This window comes from Aphelocoma coerulescens, chromosome 2 (assembly GCF_041296385.1).
Source record: "Aphelocoma coerulescens isolate FSJ_1873_10779 chromosome 2, UR_Acoe_1.0, whole genome shotgun sequence".
Lineage (NCBI taxonomy): Eukaryota > Metazoa > Chordata > Aves > Passeriformes > Corvidae > Aphelocoma > Aphelocoma coerulescens.
Genome location: NC_091015.1, coordinates 47,500,679 through 47,522,429, shown reverse-complemented (window position 1 = coordinate 47,522,429; position 21,751 = coordinate 47,500,679). Strand labels below are relative to the sequence as shown.

The 21,751-nt window shown below is 36.6% G+C and overlaps 1 protein-coding gene across 16 annotated transcripts in view; it reads left to right on the top strand.

Moving 5' to 3' along the window:
- The window catches only part of THRB (thyroid hormone receptor beta), a 169,717-nt gene that overhangs the window by 123,991 nt on the left and 23,975 nt on the right, over window positions 1–21,751 (top strand). The window contains exon 1 of one of the 16 annotated variants that reach the window (XM_069007291.1): window positions 8,283–8,730. The exons of the other annotated variants lie outside the window; for them this stretch is intronic. Within the exon in view, the coding sequence (XP_068863392.1) occupies window positions 8,283–8,730 (448 nt within the window). Of the gene's footprint in view, window positions 1–8,282; window positions 8,731–21,751 lie in introns of those variants that run through there. 16 annotated transcript variants of the gene reach the window in all.

The window sequence follows — 21,751 nt, the reverse complement described above, 5'->3', positions numbered from 1 at the left end:
GGTTAACAAGATTTATATTGTGGGATGTTTTTGCATGAAGCTATGAATCACTCCATGATGGCTCTTATTACTTAGAAGCGTATTTCTGAATATGCAGTTAAAAATATCACACTTGCCAAGTTCTAGGTTACAGACACTCTGGGTTAATTTTACCTTTTTTTTATGGTTCAGAATTTAATATTTTAAAAAGTTCTTTGTAAAAGTGCTACATAAATACAAAAGCCAAGTAGTCTGTTAAACATTTTGTAATGTTTCAAATTTTATGCAATTCTTTAATATGCTGGTGTTTTCTTTCCAACTTAAGAATACCTCCTGTTTTTTCCACAGAAAATTACACATTTTCAAAAAAAAGGGGGAGGGATCTGGTTAGGTTTCACAAAGAAGGGAGAAAACAATCTTGTTTTTATGTTTGTTTAGGGGGTTTTTGTTTGGTTTGGTTTTTTTTTTGTTTTTATGTTTTCAGGGTTTTTTTTAGTTTTGTAGCATTTGCTAGTCATTTTAAGTACATTTCATTATGTTAATGCTGATATGTTTTTCCTTTTCTATTTTGTTTTTAATGATCACTCAGTATATGTAGTCCCTTTCTATAGTAGTTTTATTTAAGCCAGAGCTGTTTCTTTTGTTAACTCATTTTTCTGAAATTTATTTCTGATGAGAGCAGACTGTTGTGTTTGACATTTTGAGTATAATTCTTAGACTGTGTAGCTGTGTTTCACTGCTGGCATCAGGTTAGGAGGACTGCAAAGGGTTGTCAGTATAAAATGTACTTGTTCATTTCACAGGCAAGAAGCTTTTAGAATAGTTATTTTAAAGGTCCTTCTGTTTTTTCTGTCTTCTCCACTAGTCTATAAAATAAAACATTTTGCTGTGCTTGCCACAGGAGTTGCAGCCTGCCATTCTATGATCTTCAAAAGCCTGACCACAGCTGCTGTTTATTTCTTCTGGTAACTGTATGTCAAAGCAATGGACTTACAACACTTGCCCTTGGTATTGATTCCTATATGTAGAGCGGACTGTAATTTTTTTTTGGTGCCAATTGTAAAGCTGTTGGTAAACTCTAGGATCAATCCAATCAGGCATTTTCCAGTTATTTCCATATAAACAAAATACCTTTTACATTCACTAAACGCACCTCTCATTATGTTCTTTAAAAGCATCTTTAAAATCTTTAAAAGATTTGCTGCAGTGCTTATCCTAGAGGAAGACAAATGTTTCAGGAAATGAGTCAATGTTGCAATACACGAAGCCCAGACTTTCATTATTGCTTTGTTGTGTTTCTGAAAATGCTTTAGACCTGTACCGAGCTTGAGTTTATTTGAAGTTTAAAAGAATTTTCTCGTCACATCCAAGTTTGTCTTTTTTACTGAAGAAGTCTTCGACTGCATTGTTTGAGCAAACTTTATTTGTTTATTTACTTTTTCTGTCTTTAACAAATTACATATTTGTTAAGACTGCTAGTTTTAGTACCTTTGTTTATTTTACCTGGCCATTACTCAAACCTCAGTCCTTCAATGAGGGGTGTTATTTCAAGATACTGACTATCTCTTTAAGCAATTCTAGAACTAAAATAACTTGGTCTGTTTCACCACCTTGAAAAAAGAAAGGGCTTCAGTTATGTGCATGTATTCCCAGGATTTCATTAGAAAGCAGTGGCCAAATATACTGTCCATTCCCCAGTGGGAACAAGTGGAAGGTCTAACGAGAGATTAGGGAAAGACCATATGAATTGATTTGAAAGCTCATGACAAAAATAGTACTCAGAATCAGGATTTTAGAAAAAGGTGACGGTGATCTGAAGTGATTTGTGGAAGTGATTTGAGTGATTTCCTAAATGGTTTCACTGTAACTTACTTGTTTTTAATGATCTATTTTATGTATTTTGAGCTGTATTCTGAAAATGGTGTTTTGTCTTCTCACTTTTATTTTAGTAGGTTCCCAGGCATTACAGGAATTGTCTAACACAACATGAAGAGAGTAAACATCCATTAACATTCCCGTATTCACACAAACAGTAGTCTGCAAAATGAGCCCTGGAGAGGTGGATTGCTGTCTGTTGGGCATTAAATCAATCTTGCTTTATAACAAACAAAGCGAGGTGATTCTACACATAAAAAGACAGACACTGGGATTCCTTGCCAGAGGGGTTTGTGAATACAAGAAATGTACTCAAGAGTAGACTGGGCTATATTTCAAAGAGAGATCCATTGAGTATTGCTACATTTTAGAAAGGCCACAAGGGCTCAGGCAGTCCCTTGGGCTGACGAGCAGCTGGGGATTGGGAGACTCTTGGTGGGAACTCTCATATGTGCTTGCTTTGTTCTTACTCTTCCCTGAGTATCCACTTATGACTCCTGTTGGAGAACAGCAGCCAGGTGAGCCCTGTGGTTTGAACAGAACTGCTGTGCTCAGGTATAGCTTCTCAGAAAAACTCCCTCCCATGTGTTGTACAGAACTATGAGAGGGAAGAATGCATTTAGCATCTATGTGGCTGTAGTGGTTAGCACCACTGTTCTCGTTCCATTGTGTGCCCTGGTATTTTACTGCTTTTCCCTGTATAGCTTTGCTCATTAATTTCTTTTGGTAGTTTTTTTTATCTGCAGTTGCTACAAGATTCCATATAGGCCTACACAATTCCTGTTCATTTCTCAAAGGGCAGGTTTTCAGAGAGCTGTTTACATACCAAAACCCTGAACCCTGATCCATTTACTCCTCTGTGCTCAGAACCCACCTCTGGTTAACTTACAGATGAACTGTCATGTTCTTCTGGATATTCTCTTTTTCTGATTAATTTTTTCTCATGTTTAAGAATTTGAGCATAATGTCAAGCCCCGCTCTTGATAAGTATATGTGTAGTATTACTTTAACAGTTAGTAGAAATTTAGTGTGTTTTTAAAAGTGATTGCACTGATTCAGAGAAGAGCTCATTAAGATATATCAAGAACAAGGATAAAGCTATTACACTGTTTATTACAAGTTTCCTAATACTGCCTTTTCTTACACATTAGAAACTGTTTACAAAGTTTATTGTAATTATCTGTGTGCTCTTCTTTCATGGTGATTTAATACTTGTCCAAAAGATTGGAAATATTGAAATTTAATTTATCTTGAAATCCATATTTTAAAATGTAATATTTAAATATTTTATAATACTGCCACTGCTAAAGCAGGTAGCAGGACAACAGTCCTGGATTAAATAATCCTGGCTGTATACTTCCACAAGCATAGCCATATGCATGTGTTTCTGAAATATTGAAAACCACCTAATGGTTCCAGTAGACATCGCTGGTTCTACCTGCTACAGTTCCTTTCAGTCTACATTTTTTTTTCTTATAGGCAATGTAATTTTTATGTTTTAAAAATTTAGGAAGGGACTCACGTGTTCTCAAAGGTTTTATTTAGCACATTTACAAAGGCAGAATTTGCATATTTAAGAAGAGTCTGGCTACTCTGTGTGAGCTGGGCTCCATCCTTCTGCTTATTCAATGATCATGTGAGCCTAGTTTAAAAGTTGAGAAACTCAGTTGTGAAGTGTTTCCCTCTTTTATAAAGCAGCATAAAGAGAAGATGCTATGGTGTTTTTTGGGAGAAAAGGGAAGGATGGGAGAGAAAAGAGGAAGAGAAGAGAAGAGAAGAAGCAAAATAAATCAGAGAAAATAGAATGCTGTGAACTGACAACAAGATTAATGAGAAGAAATGGAACCTTAGGCTTGTCTGGCACAGATGATTTTGTCTTCCCCAGCAGAAACACACATGAAAATTTTACATGCTTTTACTTATAGTTACTTTGTGTGGTTTAAAATGCTTGAACAAAGTATGAGTCAGGTGTTAACTTTACTGGGGACATATCTTTTAATTGTAGCTTGATTGCTTTTTTTCTTTTTTTCTCTCAAGTCATCAAGTAAAAATCCTGTAGTGTTACTGGACTGGGTCTATACAAAGCTAGGCTGCTTCATCAGCCTACTGTGCACCCCTCAGTCCTAATCCTGATTATGTTTGCCTTAGTTGATCCCTCTGAAGCCAGCCCACTTCAGTGTCCTTACATACTTGCATACTTCAATGGCAAAACAGAAAAAAAAACAAACCAGTGAAGTGCTGTTGTCTTTACTGCTCTGTTTTCAGTAAACCTCAAATATCCAAAAAGGTAAAACTTTATTATGTAAGTTTTGCAATAGAGACAATTCAGAGTTCTCTAAGTTGTTCTCCTACTTGCTACTATTTTGATCATCTGCAAATTGAAATACAGTATAGAGAGAATTTTCTGTAGGAATTCTGCTGTGAGCAGTTTTGGAATGTAAAATAACTTTTTGTTGTTAGAGGAAGTGTCTTTGTAACTGGGAAAAGAGCAATCCTCTGACATCTCAGAAGTGTTAATTTACCTTTTGCCTAAGTGACAGCCTGTTGCTGAGGGTGAAAAATAAACGTTTGCACTCCCCCAAAAAGTGTGAGCAGTGTAGTCAGTCTCTGAGGAGCAGGGACTGATTGCCTGTATGGTCACAGCAGCTTTCATCACCAATAGATCTAGCTGTCAGCTGGAGCTACTGTGGTATAAAGCAGTAATAGTAATAAGAGTTATGCAAATCCAGCCTTGATTGGGCAGATTCCAAGCAAGAAAAATTAGTGCAGTTCTCAGAGCTCAACAGGGGGAATTTAATGCAGTACCTCTAAGGTTACTGTGAGCATGGGGGACAGGCACTCTTTCAGTGTGGTTTTTGGTCCTATTTTGTGCACTCAGTTTTTGTCGGGATTGAAGTTCAGGGTTGGTACACAGTTCATTCCAGCAGGAAACACTGTCCTTCTGGCTGGTTGGCTACCACCTCCCATCTTTCTGGAGGAAACAACTTAATGACTCTCTTGACCTGAGTTGTACTAAAAAAGGGAGACCTTTTTGTGTATCGCTTCTTTGACCACTGTTGGCAGATGCTAGTAGAGAATCGGGGAAAAAAACTGCATAACTGAGATGAAAACAAATGAATTGTTCCTCTTTTTTTTTGTAGTCCTTTATATACAGATGTTCAGATAACACTGCATGTCTGAGAACAGGCCAACCTTTACAATCACTCATTAAGGAGTCTTTGCTTTGGCCTGTAATAAAAGAATTCTAAGCGATTCCCCTTGCCTATCCTTTTAGTTAAGCTTCAATGGGCAGTTCATCTGCTGAAACTTTTCTGCTTCTGTAAAACAAACTTCCCCTTAAAGACCCTCTGATGGGAATTTGAGGAAGTCTTTGACCTGTTGAGTGCTAGGATGCCACTTATTGCTACAATGAAATTGCTTGATGATTCCTTGATGAGAAGAGCTTCGGCCCTGCTTATTAGTTCCCCCAAACTACAAAACAGGGCCTGTGGTTTTAGTTGTGGTTCATCCCAGTAGGCTGTATGGCTTTCTGCCGTGATAATAGCCATTTGAACAGTAGCTAGAGGGAGAGAGAGATGCTTCTCCTACAAATAAGGAATGCAGACAAAATTACATTATCCTCCTTTATCAAAGATTTTGGGTTGACAAGACCAAGAGCAGGTGCAGGAGATTTCAACTGGTTTTTGTTTAAAAAAAAAAAAAAAGAAGAGAAAAAAATAAAAAGAGCCTTTGAGAAATTCACACAGGATATGTTAAAACCAATGGAGTAGAATAAATAATGTAGTCCTCCCATGAAACTAATTTAACATTATAATAAGATGAATGGTAATTTAGGATGTAAACATCCGCTGTGCCACAGTATATGAAGTACAAGAAAAGGAGACAAAATATAAGATCCCTCTGTGGTAGTTCCTTACAACTTAATCTTCCTCTAGCAAAACTTGAATGTGAAATGTCCCTGGTGATGGAGAAGAATTTTTGAGATAGAGTGGAAACTTGTAAAATTAAATGAACTGTAGCTAACGTGGCAGACAAAATAGTGAGACAAATTTCAGAGGGAACTAAAAGGAAAAGATAGGATATAGCTTCTTGATGTTTGGCTAGCCTTGGTAAACTCTGCCTGGATAAATTGCAAATTATGGAAATTGTAACAGAATCAATTTCTCTTCATAGTTCAAATATGTCTATAATCATATTTCAAAGTGCCACAGATGCTTTGCAAACACAGAAATTGGAAAATATGCTTTGATTTTATTTTTTAAGTTATGAAGGGTTTTAGAGTTCCTTGTTAAAGTTAAAAATCTATAAGCCTTGTGTGACACCTTCTCTGAATCCTTGGGGAACAGAATTTTTACCATAGTCATGAATGTATGGGTTTTAATTAAAATCAAAGGTAAAACAGATCCTCATAGGCTAAAAGACAGCAAAGATGGTCTTTAATATCAAAGATAAATTTGTGGAAAAGATATAGAAATTTTTGCTTAATGAGATTGAACAGCCTGGATTATGAATCGCTGATCTTAAGGACTAATAGCAAGACCTGAGTAACTGAGAAGATAACTGACATTCTAAACAAGGTCAAGAATTGTGTGGCATCACTGGCCTGCTCAAGGAGCTGACAAAGCATGGATCTATTTATGAGTGTATTATAGAAATGCCTATGTTTTTAATATATGTGTTGCTCATGCTTGACTCTCGCATTTTGTGAAGATGCAGTATCATCTGCGCAGGGAGATAATTTGGGTGTGAAGGAACTGAAGGTAGAGTAGCCTTGTACTGAACCAGGAACACTGTTTGAGGATATGCAAAGTCTAGAGGAAGGGTGAGTTGTAGTGCACAGTTCCTCTTTCTGCCACAGAAAATGAAGTGCCTAAGTTCAGACCTTAGAGGGAAGTTCTCAGCTCCCAGAGGGTTGTATCAGAAAAATCCTATTTCTCCCTCTGAGCTTAAATTTATGAAGTCAAGAAAATATCAAAGTGTTCAAGTTACTAAAAAAAATTTATATCCTTTCTTTTCAATTGCCTAGTATTTTCTGTGTTACTTTCACTATTCTCTTTTAAACTGATTATTCTCCTACAAGTGGTATTCTCTTGCCATATTACCTGCATTTAAAATTCACTTTTAATTTTACTAAGAAATTCAAGTCTGAACTAAGAACAGATTTTAAAGTCAGAAGTAAGTAGGTAAGGGTAAATTATGTAGGTAACTTACCTTCCCTTTACATTGAAGTCTGTGATGCCAGGTACTTTCTCACACAAATTCATGTTATTGATGTCCAGCTGAGATACAGCAAGTAGAAGAAATGGACTTGTAGCTGCAAATGTCAGGTGAGCTTGTATTCCTAGCAGAAAAAATGGGGTTTACATCTAAAATTAAATAACATATTGAGGAAAGCTGTATGTACATACAGGAATTAACATAGGATAACAGTATTTAAAACTAACCATGATTAAGTTTCCTGAATTTGTCCTGTACTAACTTAAGACTTCCACTTAAGAGAAGTCCTAAGACAAAAGATTCAGAAACAGCAATATTATGATAGATCTGGTAACTGAAATCCCAAGTTAATTTGAATAATTTTTATCTGGAAATTAATGACTTATCATGCACTTACTCACTTACTTTACTGGGTGAAATGTATGTAAAATTAACTCTTAGGCTGATTAGAACAGCAGAATCTTACTATGATTAAAATCACTGTGGGTATCAGTCATCAAATGTCTGGAATTTGCTATTTTTTTTTATACAAGTTAAGCATCTATTTTGTATTTGAATTTTGTTACATATAATATAAAATAAAATAATTTCTTTAAATACAGAATATTATTGTTGATGGGTCATTTCTACGGAATTTAGTTTTGCTGCCCAAAAATAGAAATTGGGCTGTATTTAGTTTCACAAATTTATCAGCTGGTGGTATCTCAGTTTCTTCTATACCAAAGAATAAGTAATGAGCAGTTAGATAAAATCATGCAGCTTTAGTGTTGTTCATTATCCACGCCAGAGCCAAGTGTCCATGCCTCTGTGATAAAATTAGCATCTCTGATACTCCACTGTGACCACAAGCAGAGAAAGGCAGTAGGTAGCAAAAGCGGAACTGCTAAGCATGCCCACATAAGAATGTCATACCTAGGTAACAGAGTGTCTCTCAGGTCAGCCTACGATAAGAGCAAAGTCAAACAAGGCTGAATCCTTGATGTTTTGTGTTTAAGTATCTGACAATTGTTCACGACCAGCCTCGACCTACAAGACCTCAAATGATCATATGAGCAAGGCAATAAATCGGTGGTAACTTGCCCTGGGGCCCATGTTGCAGTTGTGATGTTGTGGAAGTTACATCTAGTGTTAGCCTGTCCACATAGATCTGCCTGCTTTTTCAGGATTCTCAGACAGGAAAATTTTATATTTACTTGTACCGAAGGGGAACTATGGTGGCTGAATGGGCATGGCTGAAAGGTTCTGCATCATATCAGTGCAGTCCAGTGGAGATGCACGGGAATACCACAGCATCAGGAGAGCTGGGGAACCACTTGCTTTCCAAAACTCCACACCTGAGCAAGATTTTGGCAAAGCCAACATTTCATAGCCCTGCAATATTTGCCAAACATCCAGGACGTGGCCTCCTGTTGTGGGACAGACTGATTCACCTTCCTGACAGAAATCAGAAATGGAATTTAGTGGGCATAACAGAAAATCGTTTCTGTAGGAAAAGACACTTCAAAAATTATGATATCCAGAGGAATGGACAGCAGCTTTCGCAATGCCTACATGCTTCATCTTGGACTAGTACAATTTTACAGCCAGGCCATACAAAAGCAAACTTTCAAATCATGTCAAGTGCCCAGGAATACCAAAAAGAAGAAAAAAAGTGTAAAGGTAAATAATGTTATCATGCAGGACACAGCAAATGCTGCGTTTAGAAAAAAACAAAACAAAGCAAAACCAGGTTATGTCTTTGTTTACTGTCAGGGGTTTGGCCATTGGTAAAAGCATTATTATGTGGGGATGTTTTCTTGCTACCAACCTTTTGTAAATTTTTTTTTTCTTCAGTGGTAATTGTGGTTTTTAGTTTTCTCTTCTATTTAATTTAATAGCTTCGTGAAGAGACATTATGGCAATGTGATGAGTACTTACTGGGGGTTTTTGTGTGATACCTAATACAAAATAATATTTCTTATTTTAGGGCTTTTAAAAAGTATTTTTCTCTCTCTTTATGATCTTTATAAGCTGATCAAAAATATTTTCTGAACCTGGCCTTTTTTAATAAAGCATATCTTTGATACATTAAAAATGCAAAGACAAAAGAAAGCATTCTTTTCTACTTTCAGGGTGTTCAGCTCCCACCTGTGACTGTGTTGTTTGCCTTCTTTCTTATTACTAACCATACCCAAAGCCTCAGTAAGTGCATGTACCGAGCTCAAGTGGGACTTCTTGTTAGGAATATTCTCTGTCTCACTAGTCAGGAGGATAAACCATTTTCTCTTAGGTTGTTTTGTTCACACTGAAGGAATTCCTTTTAAGAATTACAGTTGCTAAGGTATTAGCACAAATGTAGTGCCTAAGTTATTCCTTTCTAAACTTGGATAAATTGTTCTTCATTGCTCTTTGCCTAAAAAATAATTACTGTATATTGGGAGGGAGGGGATTACAAGTTGTTTTCTTTTACTTAAGTCTTGCGTCACTCCAGGAAGAAAGATTACAGTGTCAGGCAGGATATCACCTCATGAAAAAGTTAAACTGGTCTAAGTACCTGATTTCTTTAGATTTAGTTGTCTTTACCTCAGAATGCCTCTTTGCTAACAGATGTCAGGTGTTGATCGCTTTAACGTCTTACTAAAGGCTGTCAGGAGGCTACCAAACCCAGACAGTCCCATCCAGGAGCCTGTTAATTATGTTATGACAAGCTAAATTAGCCTGCTTTCTGCTTGGTTTTATTTTTGAACAAATGAAACTTCTTACCTTTATGTTTTCATGGGAAGTTGAGGTAGTGAATGATTCAGAAAAGGTACACATTTTAAGTATTGGCCATTACTTTCTCAAGAGATAAGCTCTGTAATTAACTGATGTCCGCTAACAGGGTCTTCCAATTATGATATATGGGGAGGCTTAACAAATTGGGTTGTCTGGGTCACAGGTCTATAATTGCTTTTAGTAATATTTGTTCAGGGACCACCTTAAAAGTTGTCAAACACTATTCAGGAGTTTTGTTAGCTTGTTTGTTGGCTGACATCTCAAGGAGCAAGCGCTTTCAGCAAGCGTTGATGAGACTCTGTGCTACCTACCCGTGTCATGAATAGTGCAAGAAAAAGCACGCACAAGCCCTGGAGGAGTCCTGATCAGGAAAGAGCAAGCTCCATTCTCTTTTAACCAAATTTATTCAAGGTGTCGGAAATATTTTGAGGGATAACTGGAATTGTAGTGAATCTGAATGTTTAAATATAAACTATGACATTCTTTGTTATCCAAGCAGACTAATGAGTCTGAAGTATTTCAATAAAAGGCACATCACACTGGCATTTTATGAGTCACAGACAAATTTAGTGTCATGTCATAACTGAGGTACAGTGGGTTTTGTGAGAGGAGAAGTTTTAGAGAAATTATTAGCTTGGTACATGTGGCGAAAAGAGGTGTGCTGTTGTCTAAGTAAGATTTTCCTCTGGTTCGTACCACAGGCAGCTAGTTTGAATCTTTCTGCATCTGTTGCAAACCCAAAGAAATTATTTTATGTCAGAAAGACATTATTTTATGTCAGATTTAGCTTTTTTCCTTTCAACTGATATAATAAATGTAGCATAGACAAAATGATGATTTTTTTAGTGTCTTATTTTCCACTGAGACATACTTCAGGAATTGTCAAATGCTGTTGTGACTTTTCAGCACTAGAATTCCATAATCCTATATACCTTATGATTTAGTCACAAGTAGAGTTTTCAAAATAAGATAAACACCATGAAGAGTTACTTTTCTGTTCTTGCAAATGCTTGTTGTTATTTTGGATTCTGATGTTTGAGGTTTTCTTAATTTAATCTCTAACAGTAAGTTTGCATAGTCATACTTCTGAGGGACCATTTTGAGTCTTTGATCATAGTGCGTAAAGTGAATGAATAAGGTGGTGCAAACACACACATTAAAGAGTTCATTGTGTGGGCACTGAGATAACTGTATTTGTCAACTCGTGTGTTGTAAAAGCCACATTAGTTTTGCTCAAAAGCTGTTACAGTTTTCAGTATATTTTCCTTATGATATGAGAAGATCTGTCTGGGATGTGGCCCAAAATTTGAAAGTGCAGATTTGTGCTTGCTTAGAAAAGCAGTGATCTAATTTCTTTTTCTTTTTCCCCAAAACCATCAGAGGTGGCTGAGACAATTCAGGCAACAATGAAATCTATAAATAGGAGATATAACAGTTATTTTGTAACATGTAAAAATTTGTATTACAAAACTAGGAGCTGATAATACAGGCATGCAAAACTGTGAGGAGTTCAGAACGGTATGTTTAATCCCTGAACTACATATTTAAATGTGCAAAAATTTTTACCAAATACTGGATTTTTATTCATCTTTATGCATGAAGTCTGAACAGCAACCAACAAAAGATCCTTCCATTTGGTCCTTTAGAAGTGGCACTCTGCCCTGACTGATTTGAATGCTCTGCAATACCTCCCACATACCGACAGTGCCGAATCTTTTAGAACGGCATGCAGAGGCCCTATCTGCAGCACTGCAATACCCAGGACTCTAGACCAGGGATGCACAGTTTGGAAAAAGTCAGGAGAATAGGACTCTTGCAGGTAATATGCCACAGCAGATTAGATTGCACTGAATGATATTTCTTTTTTCTGTGTCGGGGACCTCTGTTGGTTGGGCTGTAGCTTCCAGAGGATCATCCACAGGATTTTTGTCTTTCCTTAACATTTCTGTGGGTTCATTTTGGTGGGTTTTGTAACTGAGCTAAGTCACAACAGAAGTGCATCTTAATGGGGGTATTTCATTGTTTGTAATTGAAAGTCATAGTCATAATTTGTGAAACAGGAGTCACTGAAGAGCTGAATGGTGTAGTGTAAGGTGGTCTCTTCTGCAGACTCCCCTTTTCAGGCATTCTAGGCCTGATTTCTGGCTGTCCAGTTAGTATCACTGACTGCGCTACACTTCTAATTTACACCAGGGTGAGTATATAAAAACCTTTGGGGCATTCCAGGCCCATGTTCAACAAGTAATTTCTGCCTTTTTCAGAGCAATGAACTAACACCTCAGGCTGTGAGAGGTTCGAGCTTTGGATCCTCTGCTGTTACAGTATAAAAATTTCTGGTTTATCACTGGCCTGTTTGCTTGAATTGAAGGGTTTATTCTGATGGTGATTAACTTCCATGTGTTCACATAATCAGACACTTGTGAACTAATAAAATTCCAAGTGTGATATTACATTGCTGCAGGCAACGAAAGCTCAACATGACATGATGTAAAGACACGAATATTCAAATTTGAATACAAAACAAAGAAAAACTGTTAATATTATTCTACTCCACTTTCAGACTTTTGATAAAGACACTGTCTGACTGTCTTGTATCAGACAATTTAATTCAAAGGAGTACATGAAACGAACCTACAGGATTGGACCCTAAAAGATTAAAATGAAAATATTTTGAGAATATTTCAGTTTTTAAAATCTTTGCAGTGTTCTTCAAACTGATTTGTTTCCAAGGGAACAACAATCTGCAGAGCTATAAATCTCTTTAATATTAGCATATCACAGGTAAGGAACCCACATTTCCTGGCAGTGTTCATCTTTTTTTTTTGGTTTGATGGAAAAGTCTTTCATTCATTTTTTTGTTTTCTCCTCATCCTTCACAGTTTCATGTAATTTAATTTCCTTGCAGTATTAAAGTAACTCTTGACAAAAATAGTACATGTGACACATTTCTAAGTGTTATTGACATAGCAATAGAAAATAAGAAATGTTTGAGGGATTTATTTTGGAACAGAAAGTAAGTCACAGGCTGTGCCATGTTGAAATACCATTTCCTCAGGTGCTGTCCTGGCTGGAACAGCTCTGTCTACACAAGGTTTCAATTCTGTTTAGTTTTTCGGTGACAAACCTAAATCCAATCAGAGGGTGAAAAACCAAGAGAAGAAAAGATTCGTGGGAATTTTGACTTTGCTGGCAAAGCAAATCCACATGGGAAATATTCCCACTAAGAATTTAAAGCCTAGTTCTCCAAAGCTTTTCTGAGTGGTGTAAAAGTATCTAGGTATTATGCTCTGCTAACCTGTAAAACACAGCCTAACCTCTGTGGGGGCTCTACATAAATTCCTGTTGGCGGTACAGGGGATCTTTTTGTGGTAAATTAACAACCCAGGTACTGTACTTGGGAATATTCTATTGGGAGTATGGAGAAGGAAGCTCAGCAAGCTATATGTGTTACATCCACTACAGTATTACCAACCCATCACCTCAGTGGGAATGGTTCGGGGGTTTCTGTGTAAACAACTATTGCAGAATTTCTTGAAAGAAACACAAGCGTTTTTTATGAAGTGCTGAACATCCATTATTGAAAAATCAGATCCTGCACGAGACACGCTTTTTATCACAAACTCACTGTTTGTAAAATATAGATGATGGGCCTGAACCAAAATGAAAATTAACTTTTATTGTGTGCTTTTTCACACTGTATTTTACAATGGTATTTGTTGACTTAGATAATGGTAAATGAATGAGGGTTCATTAGGGTTTTACTTGTTGGATTTCAGTAGCTGTTAGTGCTCTTAACAAAATAAAATGTTAGTTTTTCTAGAGCTTTAGCAAAATAAGTTCATTTTGGAGGCAACTTTTTTGATTCAGTAGCACAAATCTCAATAGAGTTCAGTTTGACTTACCAAATGTACTATTATTTTATGAGCAAGTTAATAAGAAATGCATGTTAAAGATGCTTCTTTTATAGTTAGAGGGAGGAAAAAAGCTCCAAGCATGAATTTTAACTTCTCTGATCCTTGGAAGGACTTGTCCTGAATTTGGTACTAATTAGACATTAACTGGCAATGCTGCTTATTTAAATAGGTTAGTTACAGTTGTTTGTTGGAAGCGAAAATATTTCTCTGTTGGCTCCTTTTATTAGTCTGAAATATTAACCAATATCGGATAGGGAAAAATATGTATATGTCATGCCCAGTTCTTACCTACTAAACTTTTGAGGACTATTTAAGAGTGTGTTCATTAAGATTGCTGGATGTATGCTTAACATCCTGGAAGAAAAATGACTAAGTTACACGGTAATTTTGGCAATCCTTTGGTTTAAAATGAATGAAATAAGAAAGCTCTCATTATCAAATCAGTAATAATTCAGCTCCCTAATAATTATAACAGATATTAGAAAGGAATATCATTTTGTTACTGGCTTCACAAGTTTTACTGTATCTTAGCTGCGCTGTAAGGAAAAAGCACATTTTTCCTGATAAAAAAACCAAATAGCAGCTAATATAAGTTAAAAATAAATTAATTGTTTTAGATCAAAAAAGAATGGCTAATTAAAGAAGGTATATTAACCATATTGAAGTTTGGGGTGCATTAAGCAATTAAGATATCATACAGTTTTTGTTGTAGTCTCATTGACATGTTCATAGCTCATAGATGAGCCAAAATGAGCAAAAAATCTTCCTCCCTTTCCTCGCTCTGTTATCAAAAAAGAGGCTCTTTAAAAGTACTTCATTACTGGAACAGAAAAGATAACAAAGCAGAATAGCAAAGCAATTAGCTTATTGATAATATTTAAGCAGTGGTTTTTTGCTGATTATATTATTTTGAAGTTTCCCACCTGTTGAACTCAATAGAAATTACTTCTTGAAATCACTGAAGTTTAGAAAAGCTGCTTTCCTGTAAATGCATTACCAGGCAGTGGGGAGGATTGTGTGCGTGTGGAAGGCTGGGGAGATTCATGCATGTAATTCTGTAAAACAAAATCAATAAAGCTGATGACAGATTAAGTTGCTAAATTTTGTAAAACTAGACTACTGTTCGGGTCATCAGCACAGCACTATTGGATTTTCTATGGTTTAATGCTGAAAAACAGGATTATTGATTTTAGGATTTTCAGCGTATCCCCTCTGGGAGTTCTTAAGCAGTCTTTATGATTCTTCACACTTAAGTTGACAACTACAGTGACATAACTGTGTCCTCGCCTTAGTAATCATTTTCTAATCATATTGGAAAAGGCTGGAAATGGTTTATAAAATGATTATTCCAGACAAACAGGGGAACAGGAGGGTTGTCAGGATGTCGCTTCTTTGTCTGATGGTCATTGCTACCTGACTGCCATCTTCCCTTGGAATTAACTTACAGTCACAGATTAAGACCTTTGACTGTCATAAATCTGCTTCCCAATATGTTTGACTGGCAGGGGAGTTCACAAGCCATCCCAATATAAATAGGATTTTAGCACATCCAAAGTAAAACGGGCTGTTTTGCAGCTGACTTTGTTGGTGTATATTCATTGCTCCTCTCCCAATCCATGTGTATGCATGCCTGCATGTGTATGCATGTGTGTGTGTACGTAAAGTAGAAGCTGAGATAGGCTAACAAAATGAACTACTGTATGCAAGAAATATATGAAGTGCACCCAGCTGCTGGTAGCAATTGCTATATGCAGTCCACTGATTATTGCACATATATCGAAGATAATCAGGGTTACAGCAGTTGTGATGCTCAGGTCCTGCACAGTAACAACATATATATGGAACAGGCCTGGGCGGTGAATCAGCCTTATACCTGTAGTTACCCTGGAAACGTGTTTAAAAGCGAGTACTCTGACATGGACGTGGCCCTGAATCAGTACAACCAACCTGAATTTTTCACAGAAGAAAAACCTACTTTTTCTCAAGTGCAGTCGCCATCGTACTCTCAGAAGAAAGGTAGGGGCATTTTATTTAAATAACAAAAAAAAAATTACCTCTGTTTTTGTTTTTGTTTTGCTTTAAACTTACAGTTGCATCAGTTGGCTCAGATGCATCTTTGAATGTGAAGGCTGCCTGTTCAAAATTGAAAGCAGCACTAACATAGGTTGCTAGGTGATTGTAAGGTTTTCGGTGAGCGATGAGGATTTCCAAGCACTTTTTCTTAATCTATAAGAAACATTTGCAAATATATTGCTTTTTTTTTCTGCTTTCCTGGGCTATTAAGTTCCTTTGCTATTCACCAGTGAGCTCGATAAGAAAGTTTCTCTTCTGAAATGTCGTCATTATATATTCTGCATCTTAAAGCTATGTTTCTGGTTACATACAAACTAAGTCCTTGTTTTCAGTAAATGTGAACTCTGTTTGCTCAGCAACTCAGGCAAAAGATTTTGAAAATAAGACTGTAAATATGTATGGGAAAATGATTGTGTTTGAATTACTATGTTTTAAGTGAAAACCATGAGTTTCTGATTATGCAGAGCAAAAAAGACTGAAAATTCAAGAATATATCTATGCAAGAAAGATGACTTTGCATCCAAAAGATTGCAAATCCAAATCAATATTTTTGTGAGACGTGTGCAGTGTCTGGTCCCTCAGGGTTAAATCATTGCTGGTTTTTAGAATTTATTCTTTTTCTTTCAAGTAAGCAAAGGAGATTTAAAAAGAGCCCAAAACACCAACAAACGCTTAGAAATGTTTTTGATGTTGTTTGTTTTGAACTCGGACAGCTGAACTGACGCATACAAAGTATGCATTCTCTGTGTTTCTTTAAAATCATTAAATTATTAAAGAAGAAAAATAAACAGTATGTTATACCAAAATAGTGTTCTGTTGTGATAAGACCAGATTTTCTGTATTCAGTTTTCCAAAATCCAGATGAATCTGATGTAACCAGAGAGATAAAGAAAACACCATTTACTACTTTTGAAGTATCTTTGTAGTGAAAAGTAGACTGCTTAATTTTATTAACTACATGGAAAACTGAAATATTTTCCTTTGGGCAAAAAATATTCATTAACCCTTGAAGCAATAAATCTGTATGATTGATAGAAAAATGTCTTAATTTTATACTGTGAACAGTATCGTATTTCATAATAAAGAAAGTTATTTTAAAAATCCTTCTTGTTAGCTGTAAAAACATGATCAAATTGTAGGCTAAATGTGTTTGTGGATAATGCATGTTTTTGTGTTGTGCAACATTTTAAATGCTTGTTAAGGCTATTTATCTGCTGTTGGCTTTTAATTAATGAATTCATAGCCTTTGCAGACTTTTCCCATGTCTTTTTTTTGGTTAAAGAAAAAATTTATCTCAGGATTAACTTAGAAGAAATAAAGACTTGCTGTTGCAAAGTCACCGAAGCAATGCATTTTTCATAATGTTAAAGGTTACAAATAATAATTGATACAGCTAGATCAGAGCTTTAAGTTATTTCAGTACTCGGACACCTGATACCTGCCCTGTGTAAAGTTTTTGTACTTGTTTGTTTGAAAGAATACAGAGTTGTTTTTAAAAACTGCTTGTCTGCCCTTGTTTTCTACCACCTCAGTTTCACTAAGAAATGGCGGTGAATTTTGGTGGAAGCCGACACTCGAGCAGGATTTTAATTGATCATTCACAGAGATTGAGCAATGTGTTCTGGGATTCTTTAGAGCCTTATTACTGTGATAATCAATAAAAAGTGGCCTCCCTTCTGTCAAACCTATGCAAATGTTGAGTTTGTTAAGCAGAAGAGATCTAAACTGCGTGGAACATGTGCATCTTCTCTTTTCTTCTTTTTTTTTTTCTAATTTCCATCTTTTAAGCAAGCTATCGTAAAATTAACAGATCTTTTAATCCTGTCCTAAGAACAGAAGGCTTTTCACAGGGCATGTGTGTCTGTATTGATCCAGAATTGATTGGGGGAGCGAGTGAGTTTGTTAGAGAAGCCTTGGTATAATAGCCCATTAAAACAAAATTAAGTCCCTAAACAGGTGTTCATGAGGAGTCTTGATTGTTGCAGTTGGTATTTTTGTTAGCCCCTAAAATATGTCATAATCTTAATAATGTGCTGTTCAAATCAGATAGTACTTTACAGTAGCACATGGGCTCTTTTCCTATCAGAATTCCTGCTAGTTACCAAATGGTTAAAGTCTTGTTTTCCCCCGGGAAGAAAAAAAAAAATCAACAGTTTGTATGCTGAAAAGCTTATAATTTATGAAAGCATATTTAATTACTTCTCTATTTTTATGTCACTTCAAAAGAATTCAGAAAATAACTTGAAAAACAAGAACAAAAGACCCCAGCAATGTGTCACTAAGGGGAGAAAAAAAAGCATTTATAAAGCATAGCCAGTTATTCTAAATATAAGAAAGCTGCTTCAGTTATTACAGTACATTAAAAACTATTATTTCCTGACTATCTGTCAGAAATTCTGATGAAAGAATTAACTTTTAAAGAAAAGAATTGTAGTCCAGAAAATCAAGAGGTGGAGATGTGGGTTTAGCTTTGCATCTACTTGTTGCTCCATTACCTTTTGTGCTCTGGTGTATGCTGTTAAAAGGTGACAGCACAACATTTGTGCAAGAACTTACTGTTTTATTAAGGAAGCCCTTTCGGACCTGATCCTGCCCTAGGAAACAGGCGGCCAGATACACTTTGTTTTCTGCGTAATTCTGTGAAATCTGATAGGCAGAACAGGGCTCATCATCGTCAGAACAAGGTGCTGTTCTCAGTTTTGTCCCAGAGAGCTTAAACTGGAATATTTTCCTCCTCATACAGTGCTGTCAGCCATGGTGAGCTTGCAGCACTGCATGCTGGATGGATGATGCTCTGGGGGAGCCTGTGGCCCCCTGCCCTTGTGCAGAGGCTGAGCAGACAGGTAAAAATGTCCCTGGATCTCCTCACACCATCTATGCTGTAAGGAGGAGTACCCAGCTACAGGGAGGCGATAATGTAGCCAGGAAGGTACAAAAGAAATATGTACAGGAGTCCAGAAACCTCAGTCTCCCCACACGTGGTGTCTGCACAGTGTTTTGGACATTTGGACAACACAGGAGAGATGTCTGCAAAGTTAAAACTGGCTTTCACTTTCCTTTGCACAGTAATTTCCTGGACAAGGTTAATGAAGGATGTCCACAGGTGTCTGTGAGGCTAGGCTTTAACTTCAGATTCTGTGGGGGGGGAGAGCAGTAAGCAGAGGCTGCCCTCCAACCAAGGGTTTTCAGGGGGGGATTCTTGAGTTTAGGCTGTAACAGAGCCGACTCCTCGTCCCTGCAGTTCACCTTGCTTCCCAGCTACCAGTGACATACCGGTGAGGTAAATGCCATCGTTTGAAGGTCCCTTGGTATGGTGGGAGACCGGGGCCTTGAAAGTTGTTATTATTGTTGTTATTTTTATAATTGTATTTGCCATAATTATTTCCCTTTACGTTTTGTCAGGCAATTAACGTGCAGCTGAGAATACGTACTGTGTGGGTACTAGAGTATGCAACTGAATTAGTCCAAACTGAAATCTCAGTAGTGTGAAAGCATTAGGGAACTTTCTAAACAGCTAAGAAAAAGTACCATGAAGCTTATGCCTAAACGTCATTTCATCAGTGCAGGGAGTGTGTGTGGATATAATCAATTTACAGAAACACTGAGAATTTGTCATCCTGATCTTTGCAGCAGAGCAGCTCCCAGTATGCTAACGATTATTCAAGGCTGAAAAATATTAATTTTGCTCTTGACCACCCATCTAAGGAAATAGCACTAAGAAAAATTGCATAATCCATTGCATAAATCATTATGTATTTGGAGTTTTGTTTCTTTCATAATAAAAAGTCGATGGAAATAATGTGTTTTCATCTCTTTTACTGTAACCTTTCCACAACCAGAAGAAGGATGAGAAAGTGAAGTAAGTTGTACTTTGCTTTGTTCAGTGAGGCTTAGATTTCTAAATAAATAATTTTCTTGTGGTACTAAGATATTGTCTCTAAAAACATTTCAATAATTTGAGGGGTGGGGAAATGGCATGATCTGACCCTTGAAGTGGTGTGTTTTGTACCTGTAGTTGGTAATGGCTGGAGGTACAGTACTGATTGCAGAAGTTTAAGTGATAACACAGTTTGGGCTAAAATGTTTTGAGCACATTCTCTGCAAAAGCACTGTTGTTGATAAGGTTTCTGACTCAGCCTAAGGAACAGAGCTAATACACTGAAAAGTTATTGAGAGAAAAGGGACTATAAAATGTTTCAGATTCGGTCTTTGCAGAATCTTTTGCCAAATTTTTGTAATTTCATAAATCAAAGAAAGTCAACAAAGATCAAAATTGAGGACAAGCAAGCCAGTTAGCTAACAAGAAAAGTGTGAATCTGTTCAGTAACATTCTCAGTGCTTCCAAGCTCGAAGGAGAAAGAAGGCATTTTTCTCAGTGGGAGTAATTTAAAGAAAGTGGGAAACAAGGATCAGTGTATCAGACCAGCCTTTCAGATCAATGTTGATAATAGCACAAATAAGAATGGAGTATGCTTTTTCTCTCTCAGCTCTATGCTTTCACCAACAAACACTCCATTTAAGCTTTTTCTGAACAAGTATGTCAAAGATGATGTATGGCTGGTCCTTGTAATTTTTTATAATTTGTTAAGAGTTCAATGTGACTATGAAAGCAGTAGAACAGCAGTACAAATTTACATTTCAGTTTTAATACAGTTACAGATTCCCAAGGTAATAATTAATTTCATCTTTTTCATTTTCATACTGCAGTGTCTGGTAAGTGAATACCAGCTTACTGGTAAGTTCTAACTCCTCATTTTAGTGAGTGGTCTCTAGTCATGCAAACCATACCAGACAGAGGAAAGAAAGATTTGAGGGAATATATTTAATACATGAATTTGCCAGTGTACAGTGAAAATTAAAATACTGAATAATGGTCTTAAAATGTAAGTGTCCTTCTGCAATAGCAAAAAATGGTATTTTCTGCCTGCAAACTATAAATCTGTGGTGGATTAGGACAAGCTAACAATGAACATCTGGTAGACAAGTGTAATTTGTTTGCATCACTGTTACTCATATCCCTGTTTGGTAGTCAAATCCCGTTTGGTTCAACAATGTTTTTAAAGTGTGGATTAATTCCCTAGGCAAATATCACATTATCTGTACAGACCTGGAGATATAAAGTATGTGCAGTGATACTTTAACAAAACTGAAATTGGTTCTTTACTTTTCTCAAAATATGCTTTTGTTGTTGTTGTTGTTGTTAATGTGTACCTGGTACAGAGGAAAAAAAAACACTATAATTTTTCAGAGTTTATTGTAATTGAAATAGTTTTTCTTTGCCTTGTTGCATGGAGGAATAGCCACTGAGTGTCTCATTTGTGTCCTCCAGCCCATTACACTGTGCGGGGTCATATATACTTCATTCCTGTAAATGGTAGTTCAAGAGTGCATGCATACAGTATTAATGAAGGAGTACCTCAGATGACTGCATAGGTTTGCAGATCTCCTTCTGTCCTTATGGCTGCTTGGGGCAGATATACATTTCCTGTTACATTTTCCTGTTGAAGGGAATTGTTTCCTGCCATACCTCTACAAAGCTACAGTTGTGATTTAAAACACTCTCAAGATTGGGTGTAATGGATTATATGACATATTCTTCTAGAGAGGGGCAACTGGTCCTTCTGTGTGCTTAGCCTTGCCAAGACAGTAAGATTAGGCAGACTGGCAGGTGGGAGTCTGGGGACCAAAGGTGTTACTTTAGGCTACAGGGGAAACAGCAGACATGGCAGATCAAGGTCATTCACTATTATTCTCCACTGAAAACAAAGATCCAAGGTAGGCATCGGGTAAACAATATCAAGTCATACTTGACAGATAATTAACTTTTAGGATCATACAGGATGCAACAAATGACAGTCCATGAGGTTGCTGAATACAGCAGAGACTTGAAACAACAAGGAACAATATTGGCTGTTTTTGTACTATTCAGTGAGATTGGT